Source organism: Garra rufa, chromosome 2, assembly GCF_049309525.1.
Source record: "Garra rufa chromosome 2, GarRuf1.0, whole genome shotgun sequence".
Taxonomy (NCBI): domain Eukaryota; kingdom Metazoa; phylum Chordata; class Actinopteri; order Cypriniformes; family Cyprinidae; genus Garra; species Garra rufa.
The window spans coordinates 19,779,649-19,799,698 of record NC_133362.1 but is presented as its reverse complement, the minus strand read 5'-3'; the positions used below and the strand labels follow the sequence as shown (position 1 = coordinate 19,799,698).

The following is a 20,050-nucleotide window of genomic DNA, read 5'->3' as shown; positions in this document are numbered from 1 at the left end:
ATAATCCCCCCCCCCCAAAAAGCTTTTTATTTCAGATAAATGCTGATCTTTGGATCTTTCTAGTCATCAGACTAGAATCCTGAAGAAAAATGTACTCAACTGTTTTAAATATTGATATTAACAATGATAAAAAAAAAATCTTGAACAAGAAATCAGCATATTAGAATGATTTCTGAAGAATCATGTGACACTGAAGACTGAAGTAATGATGCTGAAAATTTAGCTTTGTTCACAGGAATAAATTACATTTTAAAATATATTCAAATAGAAATCAGCTATTTTAAATAATAAAAATATTTTCACAATGTGACTTGCTTTTGCTGTTTTTAGATTTAGAAAGATGCTGTACTGGTGAGCAGAAGAGACATTTTTTAAAAAAACATTACAAATCTTACTGTTCAAAAACTTTTGACTGGTAGTGTACTAATACAAATTTACAGCTGTAGCATTGTTTATAAGCAAAACATCATTTCTGAAACAAAAAACAAAGGAATGTTTAAAATACAAAGTTCGATCTCAGCCTATTTAAAGTCTCTGATAAGGTAATACATTAGCACCTGAGTGTACTAAATGATCCGATACCATTTAACACTGGAAGAGATGACCGCAACTATATATATACTCTCATAATGATAAAAATATGCATAAGGTCTATATACATGAAGAACTTTTGTTTATAACACAAACATGATAAATAGTGAAAAAAAAAACAGTAATTTCTCAATAACAATATACAGGTGGAAACACATGTATATGGCACTGTTCTTGCATACAAATGCTCTGGATGTTTAAGCATCATTACAAAACTAAATGAAAACTAATTTCAGCTCATGTTTTGTTATTAAAGTGACAGTTAACCCAAAAATGCATTGTGATACTCGTCAACATGCGTCGAAGACTGACACGGAAGAGAAGAAATAGTTTTCTTTGCGCACAAAAAGTATTCTCGTAGCTGCATAAAATTACGGTTGAACCGCTGATGTGACATTGACTATTTTAATGATGTCCTTACTACCTTTCTGGGTCAGAAAGCTCTTGGATTTCATCAAAAATATCTTAATTTGTGTTTTAAAGATGAACAGGTCTTACAGGTTTGGAAAGACATCAGGATGAGTACTTAATGACAGAATTTTCATTTTTGGGTGAACTATCTCTTTAAGGAGAAACTAACTTTTGTTAGTCTGAACCCACTGCTGCTTAATTGTGCCTGTCAAGGTCAGTCATGCCTTTAATGCATGGATGATAACTGATCACATTTTTGCTGTTCTTCTTAGTTTAAGGACAAGAAGAAGAGCTGTCGAATTCAAGTGAACCATTTTCAAGTGAGCCGTATCCGTTCATCTTTTTCAGTTTGAGCTGGTCCGGGTGAGTGAGGGCCTGGCTCTCTTCCACCGCCTCTTTTGTAGCAAACATTTGACTAATCTCTACAAAGGTCTTATTTTTAGTTTCCGGAATAACGAAGTACACGTAGATGGCCACTGACAGGCAAACGGCACAGAACACCAGATAGCAGTAGGACCCAGCAGACATCTGCAGCAGAGAAATAGGATGGAACGCAAACTAAGTTATTCCTTTTTAAAAGAGCTGAATTAAATGAAGATGATTGGATTTCACAATGATTGACTTTGAGAAATGCTTTCAACGCACGGGGCGACCGCAATCCTGGAAACCCCTTTTCCGATTATACTCGATGTATCTTTGGCTTTAACTGTATTAAATGGATACCTGAAGGAATGGAAAGATAAAGCCGATGGTGAAGTTCGACATCCAGTTTAGAGATCCTCCCACAGTGTATGCGGCAGGACGATGAGATTGCTTGAAAAGCTCAGCTGTGATCAGGAACGGAACGCCCGCTACAAAACAAAACACATCATGTTTATTTTTCCGGTTTAATTACCTGCCTATATCTCAGAGAATAAGTGCTGTGAAACCTCGAGTGGTCATATTTCTTTAGCCTAATAAAAGTGCATATTATGAATGCATTTTCTGCACATGCATGTCTGCATTGCTCTTCTGTAGTGCAACAGTTCTTGGAGGGAGGATAATAAAGTAGCTTTATGAAGAGCTCGTTATCTCAATATGCAGGAAGCAGAGATTGTTCCACTGCTTAAGTTCTAATCCCTTTTGGTTACAAGTGAAAAATAAGGAGGCACAAGGTGTTATTTCAAATGTAATGAATTCAGGAACAAGCCAAGCGATGGCTTCATTATTTGTGCGTGATAATTGCAGCAGGAGGCGTGCTGCAGTTAAATTGATAAGGAACTCTGCTTGTAATTCATTGTTCATGCAGGATTTTGTCTTAAAAAGCCATATTCATCATTGTTTATGAACAATGAGCCATAAAAAATCCTAATTAAAGACGTAATTACACCGATTGAGACTGGGGCCTGAGAATGAATTATAGATTTTGGAGTTGGGTTGGATAATGCATCAACTCAGTAAAGCACTTGTAGTCTCATTCATCACTGTAGCAGAGCTACTCCTCTCTGCTCTTATTGTGCGCATAAACTATGAGTCTAATGCTCATGCAGCACTAATAGAGGGAAGTACACACTTTAACTTTCATACTTTGATTTTTGAAACTCTTTAAAATGCCAATATCTATATCAACAGCACAATTTATCACTATATTAATTTAATGTAATTTAGTCAAGATGCATTTAATTAGACATCTGTATCCTGTTTTCTGTCCTGTCTAAGAATGACCAGATATTTCATTATAAAAACTGTGGTTCACAATCATATTTTGTAAACTAATCAACTCATAAATCTGTATTAGTACAATGTAGCTTCTGATTGTGTGCTCACAGGAAAAAAATGGTTAAATTATTATAAAATATCTAAGTTAATGTTGTTGTTTTTTACATTTTGAAATAAATGAGATAAATAAAACAAGTTATGAAATAAAATATAAAATATAATGTAAAAACCGCAAGGATAGATTAATCCCATTATTTTTTTAAATGCTAAATATTAAATAAGACTGGTCTATCCTAAAAATAAATAATTTTGTATTTTTAAATAATTATAAAAATAATAAATGTTCTAAAATATATATAACTATTTCTGAAAGTCTTGAAAGACACTACTCTGAACAAATGAAATATAATTATATTACATATAATGTAATTTTAAAATACATATATGTGACCCTGGACCACAAAACCTTAGTCTTAGCACAGGTTTATTTGTAGCAATAGTCAAAAATACATTATAGGTCAAAATTTTTATTTTATGCCAAAAATCATTAGGATATTAAGTAAAGATCATGTTCCATTAAGCTATTTTGTAAATTTCCTACCGTAAATATATAAAAACGTAATTTTTGATTAGGAATATGCATTGCTAAGAACTTCATTTGGACAACTTTAAAATTTTCTCAATATTTAGATTTTTTTGAACCCTTAGATTCCAGATTTTTAAATAGTTGTATCTTAACCAATTATTGTCCTATCCTAACAAACCATACATCAATGGAAAGCTTACTGATTATTTATTTCAGCTTTCAGATGACGTATAAATCTTTTACATGTCAAAAAATTTACCTTTATGACTGTCAATTTTTTTAACTATTTGAAAATCTGGAACTTGAGGTTGCCAAAAAATCTAAATATTGAGAAAATCATCTTTAAAATTGTCCAAAGTTTTTAAAAATGCATATTACTAATCAAAAATTAAGTTTTGATATATATTTACAGTAGGAAAGTTACTAAATATTTTCATGGAACATCCTAATGATTTGTGGCATAAAAGAAAAATAGATCATTTTGACCCATACAATGTATTTTTGGCTATTGCTACAAATACTGTACACCTGTGCTACTTATGACTGGTTTTGTGGTGGAGGGTCACATATATGACAAAAACCTATTGCTCAAATAAATACTAAGGTCTGTACTGAACTGCAGTTGGGCTTGCTTTTCAAAATTCTACCCCCAGGTGTCGCTATTTCACTTTGAAGGCGTCATCTGGGACTTCAGGGTCAAAGAGCAGACAACTACTCATCCAATTGAAGCAATGCTCTACTGAATGTACCTGAGCATGTCTAAAAAGTGATGCAGCCATGTAGATAATTTTAACACAGATTAAGAGAAGTTAAAAGAGTGACAGACACAAAGCACTCACCCGGACCGATGCAGAATCCAGCAATGATCCCAACCACACACCCCACACTCACATATTTCATGAAAGGCACATGTGTCTGAAAAGATAATAGTTGCAAAAGGTCAAAATTTAAGCTCGATTGAAGTATTTCTCACTTTATTAATGATATTTCACTTACTTGAAGAATGAGAGACAGTGTTATCCCAGCACAACACATTCCCATGACACCAAAACCTCCAATTATCAATGGCCTTCGCCCAAGACGCTCAATGGTGAAACACTGAATGAAAAACAAGAGATGCAATGTGGATTTTCACAATGGGCACATCCTTTTTGTCTTGATCGGATTAATTAGTAACCGGTGTCTTGAAAGGAAGACTTTCTGTGCTTTTCTGAAAGCAAATGTCACGGAAACATAAAGTGGAACCTTGTTTTTTCATTAAGTGCTGCTAAAATTGAGCGCTAAAGCTGTGCACTGTTGACTTAAAGGCGGGTGAAGCTGACATAAGAATGAATAGCTGTAATTTTATAACCAATCTCTAGCCTTCCTCTCGTGTGCCATTCGCCTCCCGAGTGAGGGCCAATTGACACTGACAGCAATGAGTTCTTCTGACTAACAGCGTGCCTCTTTCTCTCCGGTTGCTGCTGGTGCATCACTAAATCCCGGCTAAGCGACGCAACTGGGAGAGAGAGAGACTGTATCTGGCCTTCATTACAGCTCTGAGATGTGACCCAAGAAAGGAGGCAGCAAAAACAAGACACATCAGTCTCTCTAACGCTCATCTTATGCAGTGATTTTTATGTGTGTCACAGCAGAAAAATACACAACGTGAGCTGGGAAAGATTGAGGGCAAAGCTAAATGAAAATGATTGAGATATGAACACACGTTCTTTCTCAAACATAGCACTTCTAGTGAAGTAATAGACCAAGTGATGTCTAATAAACTATTTCGAGTCACTCTATAACCCTGTCAGTTAGTCTTTTACCACTATCAATAATTGAAACAGACAATTTTCACATTGGAAGCATATGAAAACTCACCCCTATGAGGCCTGCGATGATCTCTATAGCTCCTGTTCCTACAGTCGTGTATTGTATCTCAGGAGCCGGGATTCCTGCATTTTCGAAGATGTTGTTGGTGTAAAACCAGATCTGGGGGGGAAGAGCGAAAGGATAGTGATTTTGGCATGTACAGGTGGCATATCGTGACTACGAGCGGTTACGGCGTACAACACTTCAGATTCAATTTGAGAGCTGTAGGGCTGTGTGTGAGGTTAGGCAGGGGGGTAATCAGAGAGAACACAGACGGTTTGAGAGCTGCTGGGACTGTAGAGGACACACACGGCCTGCCTCTCTCCTGCTGCTCATGCTGAAGTCAGCCAAGACTCACCACCTGTCAGCCCCATTTACACTGAATACACACACACAGACGCTCACAGGGTCACCTGCCACCTAAGGGCCCTACAGTCAATGTCATTTAATATTCAAATTTGATATCAAAACCCCACAGGGCAAACATGGATAGTCCTACTTGGATTTGACATCAGCAGTCCAGGTACTTTGACAAGATGTATCTAGGATTTGGGGAATTAAAAGGATAGTTCATCCAAAAATGAAAATTCTGTTATTAAAGGAGGATTTTACTTCTAGAGCAATGTACTCACCCCATTGTCATCCAAGATGTTCATGTCTTTCTTTTTTCAGTCATAAAGAAATTATGTTTTCTGGGGAAAACGTTTAAAGAATTATCTCCATATAGTGGACTTCTATGGTGCCCACGAGTTTGAACTTCCAAAATGCTGTTTAAATGCAGCTTCAAAGGGGTCTAAACAATCCCAGCCAAGGAATAAATGTCTAGCGAAACTATCGGCCATTTTCTAAAAAAAAAAAAAAGTATATACTGTTAAACCTCAAATTCTCGTTTTGTCTAGCTCTGCCATGTGCATGCGTATTCTGTGCAGTCCCGTTCAAGACAGTTAGGGTATGTCGAAAAACCCCCATTTCATTTTCTCCTCCAACTTCAAAATCGTCCTACATGGCTGTTTTACCTTTTTTTGTAAAGGGCGTTTGATCTTCTTTGCACGTTTACTTTGTAAATACTGGGTTGGTACTTCTGCAGCGATGTGGGACAATTTTGAAGTTGGAGGAGAAAATTAGATGGGAGTTTTTGAAATACCCTAACTGTCTTCAACCGGAAATCACAGAGTTCAGGCCAGAGCTAGACAAGATGATTTGATATGCCCTAACTGCACAGAGTATACATGCGCATGGCAGAAAATTGCAGATTGTTTCGCTAGATAACACCTTTATTCATCGACTGGGATCGTTTACAACCACATTTGGGATCGTTTGAAGCTGCATTTAAACTGCATTTTGGAAGTTCAAACTCGAGGCAACATAGAAGCCCACTATATGGAGAAAAATCCTGAAATGATTTCTTCAGAAAACATAATTTCTTCACGACTGAAGAAAGGAAGACATGAACATCTTGGATGACAAGGGGGTGAGTACATTATCTGTAAATTTTTGTTCTGGAAGTGAACTTATTTTTGATGATATCCAAGAGCTTTCTGACCCTGCATTGACAGAAATGCAACTGACACATTCAAGGCCAGAAAAGTAGAAAGGACATCGTTAAAGCAGTCCATGTGACATCAGTGGTTTAACCATAATGTTATGAAGCTACGAAAATACTGTTTGTGCACGAAGAAAACAAAAAATGACTTTATTCAACAATTTCCTCTCTTCCATGTTGGTCTTCAATGCGCATTCACTAGAGTACCACAACTGACATGGCAGAGAAGAAATCATTGAATAAAGTCGTTATTTTAGTTTTCTTTCTGCACAAAAATATTTGTAGCTTCAAAAAAATTAAGGTTGAACCACTGATGTCACATGGACTATTTTAACGATGTCCTTTCTGGGCCTTGAACGTGGTAGTTGCGTTGCCATCTATGCAGGGTCAGAAAGCTCTCGGATTTCATCAAAAATAACTAAATTTGTGCTCTGAAGATGAACGAAGGGCTTACGGGTTTGTAATGACATAAAAAGTAAGTAATTAATGACTGAAATTTAATTTTTGGATGAACTATCCCTAGGTAAAGTTTTTTAAGATGTTGAAAAGCCAGATACGACTGTAACGAAATGCTGTTTTTTTGTCCAGTGAGTAAATTTTTTTTTTTATTTGATTAAAAATTTCTGTAAAAGCCAACTCAATGATGCAAGTCATAAACATTGTCATGTTCTGGCACCCCTCAAATTTTATAGAAAAGAAATGAGATGCTCAATATTTTTTTGGTTTCAGAATTAGTTGAATAAATGTCAGTGGCTGTAAATGAATTAAATTGATGAATCACCACTGAGATAATAGCTTTTATTTATTGTTTTGTTGTTGGTTGTGGAAATTAGACAGGATAAAGACATGACAGAAATAGAAATTGCGATTTGACAAACTCTAAATGGAATCTGCAGACTTTTTTCCTCATTTTGTGGCATAAATTTATGAAATTCTGCAGAATGTAATGGTAAACAGAGCTGAGAGTACTGCAGAGAGTTTTTAGTAACAAAGCATTGTCATATTAGCCAACATCAAATGGATGATTAAATGAACAACAAGCAAGGAGTGGGGAATATGTAGAACTTTGCAAATGATGGCTGTTTGGATTCTGCTGAGCTCTGGGCACGCAGATTCCGTGTGGGCCTTGTAATGAGCTCTCTATCGGGCTTTACCCTCATTATTACATGAAGAATTAGCCTGCCACCAAACAACATTTCAAAACAATAATACACTTTATCAAAGACATTTCTATAGAAAAAAAACTAATGAATCTACAGCATGTTATACTGTTAAAAACTACATACCACAGATGCCATAATAGTTTTAAGAGATGGTGTCAGATGACAGGTCTAACTTCAACACTACCATCAAACTACCCCTCAGGAAAAAAAATCTATATCTTTTTCTGGAATCACAAGCTAATTGTTAAATTGTTAGTTCTAATTTAAAGGGGAGTGTTTATAGATCAAAATAAGGTCTGCCAAATCACCATAATCACCATCTTAACGATGTAACAATTAAAAAATACATCTAATTTGCTTGAATAATAGCCTTTATTTATCACTATAGCAGGGTTGTGCAAATGAGATTGCATAAACAAAAAAAAGGATTGTAATTTGTTAAGCTCTGATGGATAAAAAGTGAGGTTTCTGTCAGCTCTGTCCTCTTAATCATCTGAATAATTAAGCTGAAGTTAAACAAAACTGTTTCAAGAAGGTAATACGCTTTCTGAAGAATAACTAAATGACAGGCACATAGCCACCGCTCTGCTATGCAGGTTGAACTCACATTGGTTACCTGCTGTTTATTTGATGTTGGAAGAAATCTTGTGAGGGTTTAGAGAATAAATACTCACCATATCCAGATCTCATCACTGTTCACAGTGTTCATATCATTACCTTCTCATTACAAAGAACTCAAAACCCAAATTTAAAATCATTCAGTATAGTCAGATCTGTATGTTAAACTTACCGCATCAATGCCAGACAGCTGCATTCCAATATTAATGACCACCACAGATAGGACCTGCCAGCGAACAGTGTGGTCCAGTAACAGTTGCCAGACAGACACAGTCTCCACTGAGGACAGAGAGCGTTGCTCCTCTTGCATCTCCTCTATCTCTGCCTGGATGTTACATTTGGCTCTGTACCATTTCAAGGCTGCACCAACAAAGAGAACACAAACTATTGATTTAATGTTCATCTATCCACTTTTTCCCTGAGTAACCAATGAGAGGCACCATGATGGATTCTAACTTCCATTTGGGTGCCTTTTCTCTCTCCATAGAAATCCATGTTAAAACGGGGTTAAAAAGAATGACTGAATTGAAACTTTTTCAATATAACTAAATATAAAAATGATTATAAATTTGACTAGAAACACCAGAGACCGGAAATGTAAAGCACCGTAAAGCACCGCGTTCAGAAAAAGGTGGATATCATGGGATCAGCTGATAAAGTTTTAAAATGAGCTGCCTTTTTTAATCACTTTGCCATATCCCACCAATACAATCACCTCATACCTAACTCAAGCATGACCAATGAACTAACTAAAACAAAAAATATAACATAATCAATACAGAAAAACAATATTTTTTAAAACAATAAATTTGTCTTGTTTTCTAGTAAAAATATCTAATTATTCATAAACTTAAATGTGACCCTGGACCACAAAACCAGTCATAAGGGTCAACTGTTTTAAATTGAGATTTATACATAATCTGAAAGCTGAATAATGCTTTCCATTGATGTATGGTTTGTTAGGATAGGACAATATTTGGCCGAGATACAACTATTTGAAAATCGGGAATCTGAGGGTGCACAAAAAAATCAAAAAAGTTTTTAAAGTTGTCCAAATGAAGTTCTTAGCAATGCATATTACTAATCAGAAATTAAGTTTTGATATATTTACAGAATATCTTTATGGAATATGATCTTTACTTAATAATCCTGATTTTTGGCATTAAAAAGAAAAAATTATAATTTTGACCCATAGAATGTATTGTTGACTATTGCTACAAATAAACCCGTGCTACTTACGACTGGTTTTGTGGTCCAGGGTCACTTTACTAATACAAATAAAAGCCTATCAGAGAATATGCTGAATTACGTTTATTTCATCCCATTAGTTGTTTTTTTATCTCTTTTTTAAGTAAAATCTTATTTAATTAATGTATCATCACAATATTTTTTTCATTTATGCTTAAAATGAAAGCAACTGCTGATGTGTTAAAAAATATTCTTTTTAAGGAAATTTATAAATCATTTTACTTACAATCAAGACAAAAATATGAATTATTAAGGTGATCTGGTCCAATCCTTGCTATTAACCAACCTTTAACTATGACTTTTGCCTCAATAAACTCTTAATTTGCTACTTAATAGTAAGGCAGTTAAGTTTAGGTAGAATTGTAGAATACAGTCATGAAGAATATGTGCTTTATACATACTAATAAACAGCCAAAATGTTAAATTTAGGCATTCTAATAAGCAACTAGTTAATAGTGTGAATTGGTCACTATACTAAAGGGTTACAGATTATCTATAAACATAAACTGTAATATGAAAAAAACACAGGGTAGATCTGATGTTTGGATGGTTTCAGAAACATGTGTAAAGTGGTTCAAATTCTAAATAAAAAGCATTTCTCTCACCAGTGATAGTGGCATGGACATTGTGCTTCTCAATTAACAGGTAGCGTGGGCTTTCTGGAAACCAAGGTAAGAGCATCAGCTGGATAAAGGTGGGGACAACCACAAGAGACAGAAACAGGGGCCAGTGCTCCTCCTGTCAAACAAAACAAACAAAATTTTATTCAAAATATTGAACTCTATTTCATAACTATTACAAGAGTGATAAATGGATCATTGATGTTGAAGGATTAGTTCACAGAGTTTCAATATAAAAATTTCCTGATAATTAAAAAATCTCCCCTATGTCTTCCAAGATGTTCATGTCTTTCATTATCTCCTCCAACTTCAAAATTGCCAGACATTGTTTTTCACCTTTTTTTGTAAGGGAGTTTGACTTTCGTTGTCCGTTTGATTTGTAAACACTGGTTTGGTACTTCTAACTACGTCAAGTGTGCATGATTACTTAATGCATGAGGTCGAGCTAGTGCAAGATGAGCATTTGTAGTTAAAATATATACATTTATATATACATTTTCATTTGTGTTTTTAGAAAAGAACAGATCGTTTCGCTAGATGAGACCCTTATTCCTCGGCTGGGGTCATGTAGAGGCCTTTGAAGCTGCACTGAAACTGCAATTTGGACTTTCAACCTGTTGGTCCCCATTGAAGTCCACTATATGGAGAAAAATCCTGGAATGTTTTCCTCAAAAACCTTAATTTCTTTTCGACTGAAGGAAGAAAGACATGAACATCCAGGATGACATAGGGGAGAGTAAATTTTCAGGAAATTTTTGCACTAATCCTTTAGATCCTTGTTGTACCTTTCCCAAAAGTTCATGCAGGCCCAAAACTTGAGCTGAGAAAACCCCAGCACAAATGAAAATGCTGGGCATGAGCCCCAGGAAGCCTCTCAGGTTTTTAGGAGCGATCTCTCCCAGGTACATGGGCACCACGCTGAGAGAGATACCTGGAAGAGAAACATGTCAGAGTCCATTCATGTCTTACTTTGCTATACCTGCTTATATTTAGTTAGGACATACCTGAATGTATTCCTGTTATAAACCGACCAACAATGACCATTTCAGGTGAACCGCAGATCCTGCTGAACCCCATGAGAGATCCGGCTAAGAAGACCAGTACAGTGGAGTTGACCACTGTTCCTTTCCTGCAAAAGCAAACACTGTGAAGTTCTGCTTTGGCACTGCTCATTAAGCTAGGACAGTCATGCTCAATAGCCGGCCACCTGGGAGTTTAACTATCAAAACCAGATAACTGATGTTCCATGACAGTGCTGCTGGGTGAAATAGCTGCATTCCTTGATTAGTTCTATCAAGTTGTAAACTTTCCCCCTGATTTACAGACGGCTGCACCGTGTTCTGCGTTATGATCACCTTACTGCTATAAAACATTTTGCTGGACTGAAATTGATTAGAACAATAAATAGGGTCATGAATCATCGTCTTTCATTTGCATTTAAATGTCTGCAGTCAAATCTTGTGGCGCCACTCATAGACACTCAGAACAGACTAGACAGGCATACTTCCAGTGTCCTTGGAGAGTACAAAATACAAGTGTAGGAAATGCACAAAGTGATTAATTGAACAGGTTGGTTTCTATACAATAACATTCTACCACAGCTATAAACATTATGACTTTGGCCATTTTAAATGTTTTTATTGTCTTTATTTACTCATCCTCATGTTGTTCCAAACCGGTATGACTTCTCTTTTTAAAGGAGGAATTTTGAATAATGTACTACTTGCTCTTTTCCAAGCAATTACAAATAATGCAGGCAGACAAAAAAGACACAAAACATTAATAAAGTATTATAAAAGCAGGGCTCTAGAGTGCGACCAATTTGGTCGCATGTGCGACCTAATTTCTCAATGGTGCGACTAAAAAAAATCAAAGGTTGCACCGGTGCGACCAGCCGTTCGAGGGGAAAAAAAATGAAACTCCGTCACTCTTAAAGTCTCCCTGTTGCTCAACAACAGACACACATTAGACCCATATCGTGGTCTAAACCAATCAGAGATGAAGGACGGATCCCGCCCCCCCTCTGATTGGCCGTGGTCCAGATATTCCTGTACGTGTGTGTACGTTTGAAAATGCATGTGATGCAGTCAGGCTGTCTCTACATTGTCAAGCGTTTACAATGCCTCCTCCGCAAAAACACGGACTGGATCGCGGACTCCATTCATAAAAACCGAATTTACTATGGCGCGGAATGCCACGTAATACGTTGATTTCTGGATTGATAAATCAAAAGTTGGTCTGTCACTTAATTCAAATCGCGATATGGACTAGTGTCTATGAAAACTGAAAGGCAAAAAGACCGTTTAAAATGAATCCTGCATGTTCCGTTTGCCTCTATGTATTAATGGTGGAGACGTGTATTTTTTTTTAATTACACGCGGTATAGGCTACTGAAGCACGCGTGACGCTCCCGCTAATTTTTGGCATTTGCATCTCACATGAACAGATAAACTCAATCTCCAAACCTACTGTGTCACTTTTACCGTTTCATTTGAGAAAGCATCATATCATACTGTACACACAGAAACTTCACGGCAACCTGTCAAAATAAGAGTACGGTTTAACATGAAACAGAACAATATTAGTCCTGTATTACTTTTGTACAGTATAATGTAGGTGTTTATATATTCCTATTTATAAATCATATATATGTTTGCCAAAAATTAAAAAGGTTTATTTTTCATTTGATTAAAAATAAATACATGTTTATGCTTTCATTTGATTATGAGAAAAATTAAAACAAGAATTAAAAAAAATAAAATAAAATAAAAAAACAATTGTAGAGCCCTATTGTTCAAAATGTTAAAATAGAGAGTTTTGTCCTTATTTTTTCACTGAAATGTTTTCGTTATTACACAAAGTAGGGTAAAGTACTGGGGAAAAAAAATATGCTTCAAATAAAGAACTTTATATTGACCAGATTGTTAGTTAATAATTTACAAGTCAATATTGCCTATATGGACAGGGATTAAAAAATAAATCAAATAAAAAAGTAAAAAAAAGTGAACTTGTAAAACTGCGGTGTTGAATGTGATGCGGTTGAAAATTTGGGTGCACCTAACTTTTGTGCTGGTGCACCTAAGAAAACCAGTGCAAAAAGTTAGTCTAGAGCCCTGAAAAGTGATCCATATAATAAAGCTATCTTATGGCTTCAGATTATTTCAATTAGAGGTCGAGCGATATGTGTTTTTCAGGGACGATGCTGATTATTACAGCTCAAGAAGACCAATAACCGGTATTTTAAACTGATATATGTGACCCTGGACCACTAAACCAGTCATAAGGCTCAATTTTTGGAAATTGAGATTTATACATCATCTGAAAGCTGAATAAATAAGCTTTTAAAAATCAAAATATTGAGAAAATCGCCTTTAAATTTGTCCAGATGAAGTTAGCAATGCATATTACTATTCAAAAATTTAGTTTTGATATATTTATGATTGGACATTTACAAAATATCTTAATGAAACATGATCTTTATTTAATATCCTAGTGATTTTTTGACATAAAATCGATCATTTTGACCTATTTAATGTATTTTTGGCTATTACTACAAATATACCTGTGCTACTTAAGCCTAGTTTTGTTGTCCAGGCTCACATATATGTCTGACATAAAAATGAAAATTAACATCAAAATTAAGAATAACAAGGGCTCTGACAAAAAATTTATCTGCAAATCGGTTTTGAAACTTTATCGCCCTAAAAACTGATACCGATAACCATAAAAATGCTTAATATATGCGCCGATTATTGCATTTCTTAAAAGCATCGTTAGCTAACTATGGTAGTTAGTTCCATTGAACTCTATTGGTAATGACGGAATATGCAACCATAGTTGGTTTTGGGAAACGCACCGATAATCGGTTGACCCCTAATTTTGATGTAAGTCAAACAGACCACTTTTATGGCACTTTCACTAAGTTTTGCCTTGTTCTTGAAGCTTGAAAGCTCTATTATCTATTCATAGTAATTGCATGAAAAAACATAATCAGTGCCTTATATAAAATTTATTCTATAGTGTTCCATAGAAAACAGAAAGTAATTCAGCTTTGGAACCACATGAAGGTGAATAAATTATAGTATTTTTACTTCTGTTTGAACTAATCAGAAACAAAGACGATTGGAACTAACTGGACAGAACAAAATGTCTCCTCTTTTCAGAGTGCAAACAAGGCCATTTACAAGGCAAAGGCAAAGTCGTTCAGTGCGGTCAGAGAGGTCAGGTGAGGTGACAGATGAGGAAGAATCTACCTCGGTGGCCTTGACACTCAGAGGAATTCCTGGCAGAGTGACCACACCATGCCAGATGTTATGGGTCTCCTCCTGACTTACCTTCCAAATCTAGTGACCAGAGTGCCCACCATCAAAGAGCCGATCAGGCCTCCGATTGCAAACACAGAAACGGTGAGTGAATACATTAGCGTCAGGGCCTCCTCATTTAGTCCAGTTCCATTGCGACTCACCACGGTATGGTTATAGAAGTCTTTAATGTACTGTGATTGACGATTGACAGGGAAATGGAGAGACAGAGAGAAAAGAGAAATTAAAGTGAATAGCTCACCCAAAATACTGTTACCCTTGCTGAAAAAAACTGTTCCAACTTTATCGCCCTAAAAATTTAAGTCATAGAGAATTGGAATGAAATGAGGATTATTTTATTTGTGGGTGAACTATTCCTTAAAACCTTCTTTTTTGTATTTAACACATATACTTTACCAGTCAAAAGTTTTTGAACAGTAAGATTTTTAAAAGAAGTCTCTTCTGCTCACCAAGCCTGCATTTATTTGATCCAAAGTACAGCAAAAACTGTCAAATTTTAAAATATTTTTTATTATTTATGGTAACTGTTTTCTATTTGATTATATTTTAAAATGTAATTTATTCCTGTGATTTATTTTTTTTAATTTTTAGCATCATTACTCTAGTGATATGATCCTTCACAAATCATTCTAATGTTCTTATTTGCTGAACAAAAAAATTATTATTATTTATTATTATGCTGAAAACAGCTATTATTTTTATTATGTTAAAAACATTTTTTTTAAGTTTCTTTGATGAATAGAAAGTTCAGATGAACAGCATTTGAAAAGCATCTGCTCTTTTGTAACATTATAAATGTTTTCATAATCACTTTTGATCAATTTAGACATCCTTGCTAAATAAAAGTATTCATTTCTATAATTTATTATCCCCCCAAAAAATGATACTGACTCCAAGCTTTTGAATGCTGTGTATAATGTTACAAAAGCTTTTTATTTCAGATAAATGCTGATCTTTGGATTCTTCTATTCATCAAAGAATCCTGAAAAAAATTAATCAACTGTTTTCAATATTGATAATAATAATATTAATAATAAATGTTTCTTAAACAGCAAATCAGCATATTAGAATGATCTCTGAAGGATCTTGTGACACTGAAAACTGAAGTTGCAAAAAATGTAGCTGTAATCACAGGAAAAAAATTACATTTTAAAATGTATTCAAATAGAAAGCAGTTACTTTAAATATTAAAAATAATTCACAATATTACTGTTTTTGCTGTATTTTGAATCAAATAAATTCTTTAAAAACATAAAAAATCTTACTGTTTAAAAACTTTTGACTGGTAGTGTAGTGCTGTCAGATTCAATTCATGTACACAAAGAAAGGCATCATGAACAGCCATTCCTAATTTCTACAACTTACTTTTTTTAAATTAAGTTTTATATTCTCAAAGATTCAGTTAAACACACCTATCAACATGGACTTGCATGCCTCTGTCTCGTGATAAGCTCATCTTTTTATGCAACTCACTCTCTCAACTGCCTGGATTTTAATTATGTACCTTTTCCTTTCTATTCTAAATTTAAGCTCGAACACTACTGTATCATTTAATAAACTTAGGAAAACTCTTAACATATTCTTTCAATTTACTCAACAATAGATTAAACTGAATTAAAACTGAGTTTACAAAAAATGTGACTATTGAAAATATTGATTGAGCTTTTGCTAAAAAAAAAAAAAGCAAGCAAGCAACCATTTCAAGTTAGGATTTTTGGATTTCTATGTTTGAATCCTCTTCATTAGCACATGATGTTCCAAGAAAAACAGAACAAAACAAAGCCACTTAAGTAGGGTATATAACAGCCAGTCAGGAGACCAGACAGGAAAATTTAAATATTTTCATCATTAACAGGCTAATGGGGCAGGGCAAATAGGTCCCTACTTATATACATGAAGAGCTGCTAGAGGCAACCACTGCAGCACAAAATGCCTGACAAGCCAAGATGAACAAATAACATCTAACTGACTCATCTACAAAAAATGAAAATAAGGCTTCAACACTTTGTTTCTCCAAGTTTCTGGAGAAAGTCTAAAGATAACTTTCTCTTAGTGTCCCATATCCATCATGGATGGCTCTCTGGTTAAAATTAGGATTTATTTATTATATATTTAAATCTAATATATAAATAGCAAGTACCATATGACACAAAATATTAATTTATATTCATATTTAAAATATTCCAGAATTCCTTGTAGAAATCACATTTTTACAACAAGAATGTATAGAATGCACAGAATCATGTTAAAGCAACATTCCCTGAGATCTTGCATCAGAAGAGCCTCTGTTTAGGCCACTTTATTTATTTTGTCCTCAAGTCTGACATGCATCTCTCTACTGGAAGCTACTTTTAAGAAACTTTGATGAATGAAAGTATATTGACTATGTTATCTACCGATTACATGTTTTAATGAGCAGTTTTGGTAATCAAGGTACTTAGTAAGCTCTTACCCTAGCAGGAGAGTTGACCACAGCTAAGTTATATCCATACAGCATTGAGCTACCAAAGGAGGTAAGAAAAGCCACTGCCAGCAGAGATGAGGTAAGATGCTATAAAAAAAGAAACAAGAACATATTTATGGCCTGAATTTTCCTTCCTTTTTGGCAAGTGGCAAGCTATCTCTGTTGTTTCTTTTTCTTTCAAATTATGTGGCTGAAACTGTAAACATCTTTATGGCATTTTAGAATATAGATAAAATGTAGATAATAGTGCTTAGTACATAAATATTAGGTTTACATTTGTATGTCTATTACTATGTGTTTAGCACATGTATAGGACACATTCTATTCTATCTGTTTTATTCTAGTGATCTTAAAATGTTGAAGCAATAGTTTAAGTCAGAAAAGAAGAGCTTTCTTATGGTGTGACTTCTGTGGTCGTTACACTTCAGATCATGAGTGGAAAACTTAATTTGTCCCACTAAGTGGTCAGATACAGTTGCTTATGTGTAGTCCTACACGTGAGGGAAGATGCTGAGAAAATGTCTTGTGACATTAACTTAATGTCTTTTCTTTTTTTCCCTACACACCATATCTTACAAAAGAAAAATGTGACATTAAATATTACTGATATTACAATACGTTTTGAAACCTGTTATTGCAAAACCTTCATCAACCAAACTTCAACAACCTAGTAGAATTACATTTAAATAAAGTATAATTTGAGATATCATTTTAAAACTAACTACTATTAAAGATCTGTAGATGGCAATCAATAATAGTTGAGAATGTTAAGACAACTAGAACGAAAACAAATAAGTTACAAAGCAAACGCACATTTATAACACAATTTAAATAGTAATAAAATGGGCTACTTACCGATGTTATTTTGCCTGAACTAAGAATTAACACTTCTTCGGCCATTTTCAAGTTATTAATAGGCTTCAAGACTTCTTGAGATAAATAAAATGAGTTAAGTTTAGTTAGTTAGTTTCTACTGGCCGCCTTTCTGTGCTACCAACTTCATCTTGGACTTGAGGGTGTTGTCATAGCGGACGTGAGGGCGTGGTCACACCAGATTGACAGCCAGCACGTCGTATGATTGACAGCCAAGCGGCCTCTCATCTCATCAATCCTGTCCTGTGCGCGCGCTTCTCGCACTGCACTTCCGACCGAGGCTCGCGTTTCTTAACAAGACCAAGCTTGTACAATCACATGACGGTCAACAACGTGATTCCTGGTGAAATCAATTAGCTAAGTGAATTTACAAAGTCTGCGGTCACTAGAATGAGGGGACTACGGAGAATCCAATAGTGAGTAATCCAAAAAGAGACAGCACAGAGAGCAAAAAGGCGATATTCATGAACCGTTTGGTGTATCAATAGCGGTCGAGTGAATGAATACATTGAATGCTATTTGTGTCAGTTAAGTGAACTTAATGAGGAGCTAGTTCGTTTTAAAACTTTAAATAGCTCCCCTTTCGTTAACTACATGTTCTGTTTGTTGTCATTGTAGTATCTGGAGGAAGTTCTCATGATGACATTATTTGATGATATTAGACATGGACAAATGTTCACTAGTATTCTATACTGAGAGACCCGTATGAGTTTAAAGTCAACATAAAATGAGTGTAGAAAACGTTCCCTTCTGCTGATATGACTTATTTAAATAACTTGTGTTTGCTCTGGCAAGTAGTAATGTTTTTCCAGATCCATAGAATTTATGCTGACTTTATTTTATCCACCAGGAAATGACAGTTCACACTGTCTGTTTTTATAAGTGCATATGTCAAAATTTCAGGAGCACCTTCTAATCAATAATAAAAACGTCTGATAAAAAATTTGCCTTCCCATTACGAGGTGATATTTGACTCCTTAAAGTGATTTACAGGGGAGTTTTGTTTTTACCTTTGTAATGGCATTTTTGGTAACTTTATGTAAAAGTATGTAATCTGTCAAAAAAAAATTATTTTTTAAGTTTTTTACCATTTTTAATTAAAACAACAGAATAAGAACAAGTAGAATAAGAAGTTACTAATCAAATGAAATCAGTATTAACAAAATGTATATTTGTATTACAGAGGTGGCACAGAAGAACACAAAAGTGGCTTGTTGGTGTGTTTTCATATGTTTAATGAGGCTCAGCGGTGGCATGAGTGCAATAAAATTAATGAATTCATGTTAATGATTCATGATTAATGTTTTAAATATAAAAAGTTGAAAACCGAAAGATTAAATGAATTAAATAAATGAAAACATACTTTAAAAATGAAACTAAAACTGCCAGTAGGTGGCGGCAAATCACTGATTTAATTACTGAATCATATCATTCATTTGATTAGTTAAAACAGCTGATTCATTCAGGGATAGCGAGTGCTGGGGAAGCAAGTGATTGTATTTATTAATGGGAAATTGAATCATTGACTCACTAGATTCATTTAAAAATGCACGTTCATTCATAAACTAAACAACGCTGTGTTTGAATGGAGATGCGCAGCTCAGTTCTGACTTGTTTCAGACGACGAAATAGAGCAAAATCAGGCAATAGTGTTATTAGTCAGACAATGTAGTCACTTAATATTAACTACTTGTTTATTTAACTTGTATTAAATCAATATCTCATTTAAAAACTCCCTTAAAAATTATTAAAAGCTGTCACTCATCTTAGTTCATCATGAGCTCACAAAAGTTCCATTAAAATCAACAAAGCTCCCTACACTGCTCAGTGAATCTCTTATTTACTCTCTCGACACTGTTTATGAAAGGATTTGTTAGATAGGTCTGTGATACATTACTCAACGATGCAAAAACACATAGAAACCTTTGAAGCTCCCCTCAGCACAAACACAAATATGCTGATCGGGTCAGTCGCACATTGTGCTCCTAAATATTTTTCATAGTCGCACACAGTAGTTTTTAGTCACAAATGCAACTGAAATGGACGCACTGTAGAGCCCTGG

At 34.8% G+C, this 20,050-nt stretch overlaps 1 protein-coding gene across 1 annotated transcript; it reads right to left on the bottom strand.

Annotated features, from left to right (window-relative positions):
• Window positions 1-208: 208 nt before the first annotated feature.
• Window positions 209-18,015, bottom strand: slc2a15a (solute carrier family 2 member 15a). The gene is made up of 12 exons (XM_073834942.1): window positions 17,971-18,015; window positions 17,104-17,202; window positions 14,664-14,824; window positions 11,334-11,458; window positions 11,115-11,260; window positions 10,315-10,447; window positions 8,634-8,821; window positions 5,147-5,257; window positions 4,283-4,384; window positions 4,126-4,201; window positions 1,726-1,853; window positions 209-1,530 (listed from the first exon to the last, which is right to left on the bottom strand). The coding sequence occupies exons 1-12, from the start codon at window positions 18,013-18,015 to the stop codon at window positions 1,276-1,278; spliced, it is 1,569 nt and encodes a 522-aa protein (XP_073691043.1). The 3' UTR covers window positions 209-1,275.
• Between the last annotated feature and the right edge of the window lie 2,035 nt (window positions 18,016-20,050).

Bases quoted from the DNA above. Each gene is read 5' to 3' on its own strand.
- slc2a15a (XM_073834942.1), bottom strand. From the start codon at position 18,015: ATGGCCGAAGAAGTGTTAATTCTTAGTTCAGGCAAAATAACATCG. The intron at 8,822-10,314 runs GTGAGAGAAATG...TTGTTGGTGCAG, and splicing joins TGTCCATGCCACTATCACTG to CCTTGAAATGGTACAGAGCC. The intron at 4,385-5,146 runs GTGAGTTTTCAT...TTTTTCATTCAG, and splicing joins TCATCGCAGGCCTCATAGGG to TGTTTCACCATTGAGCGTCT.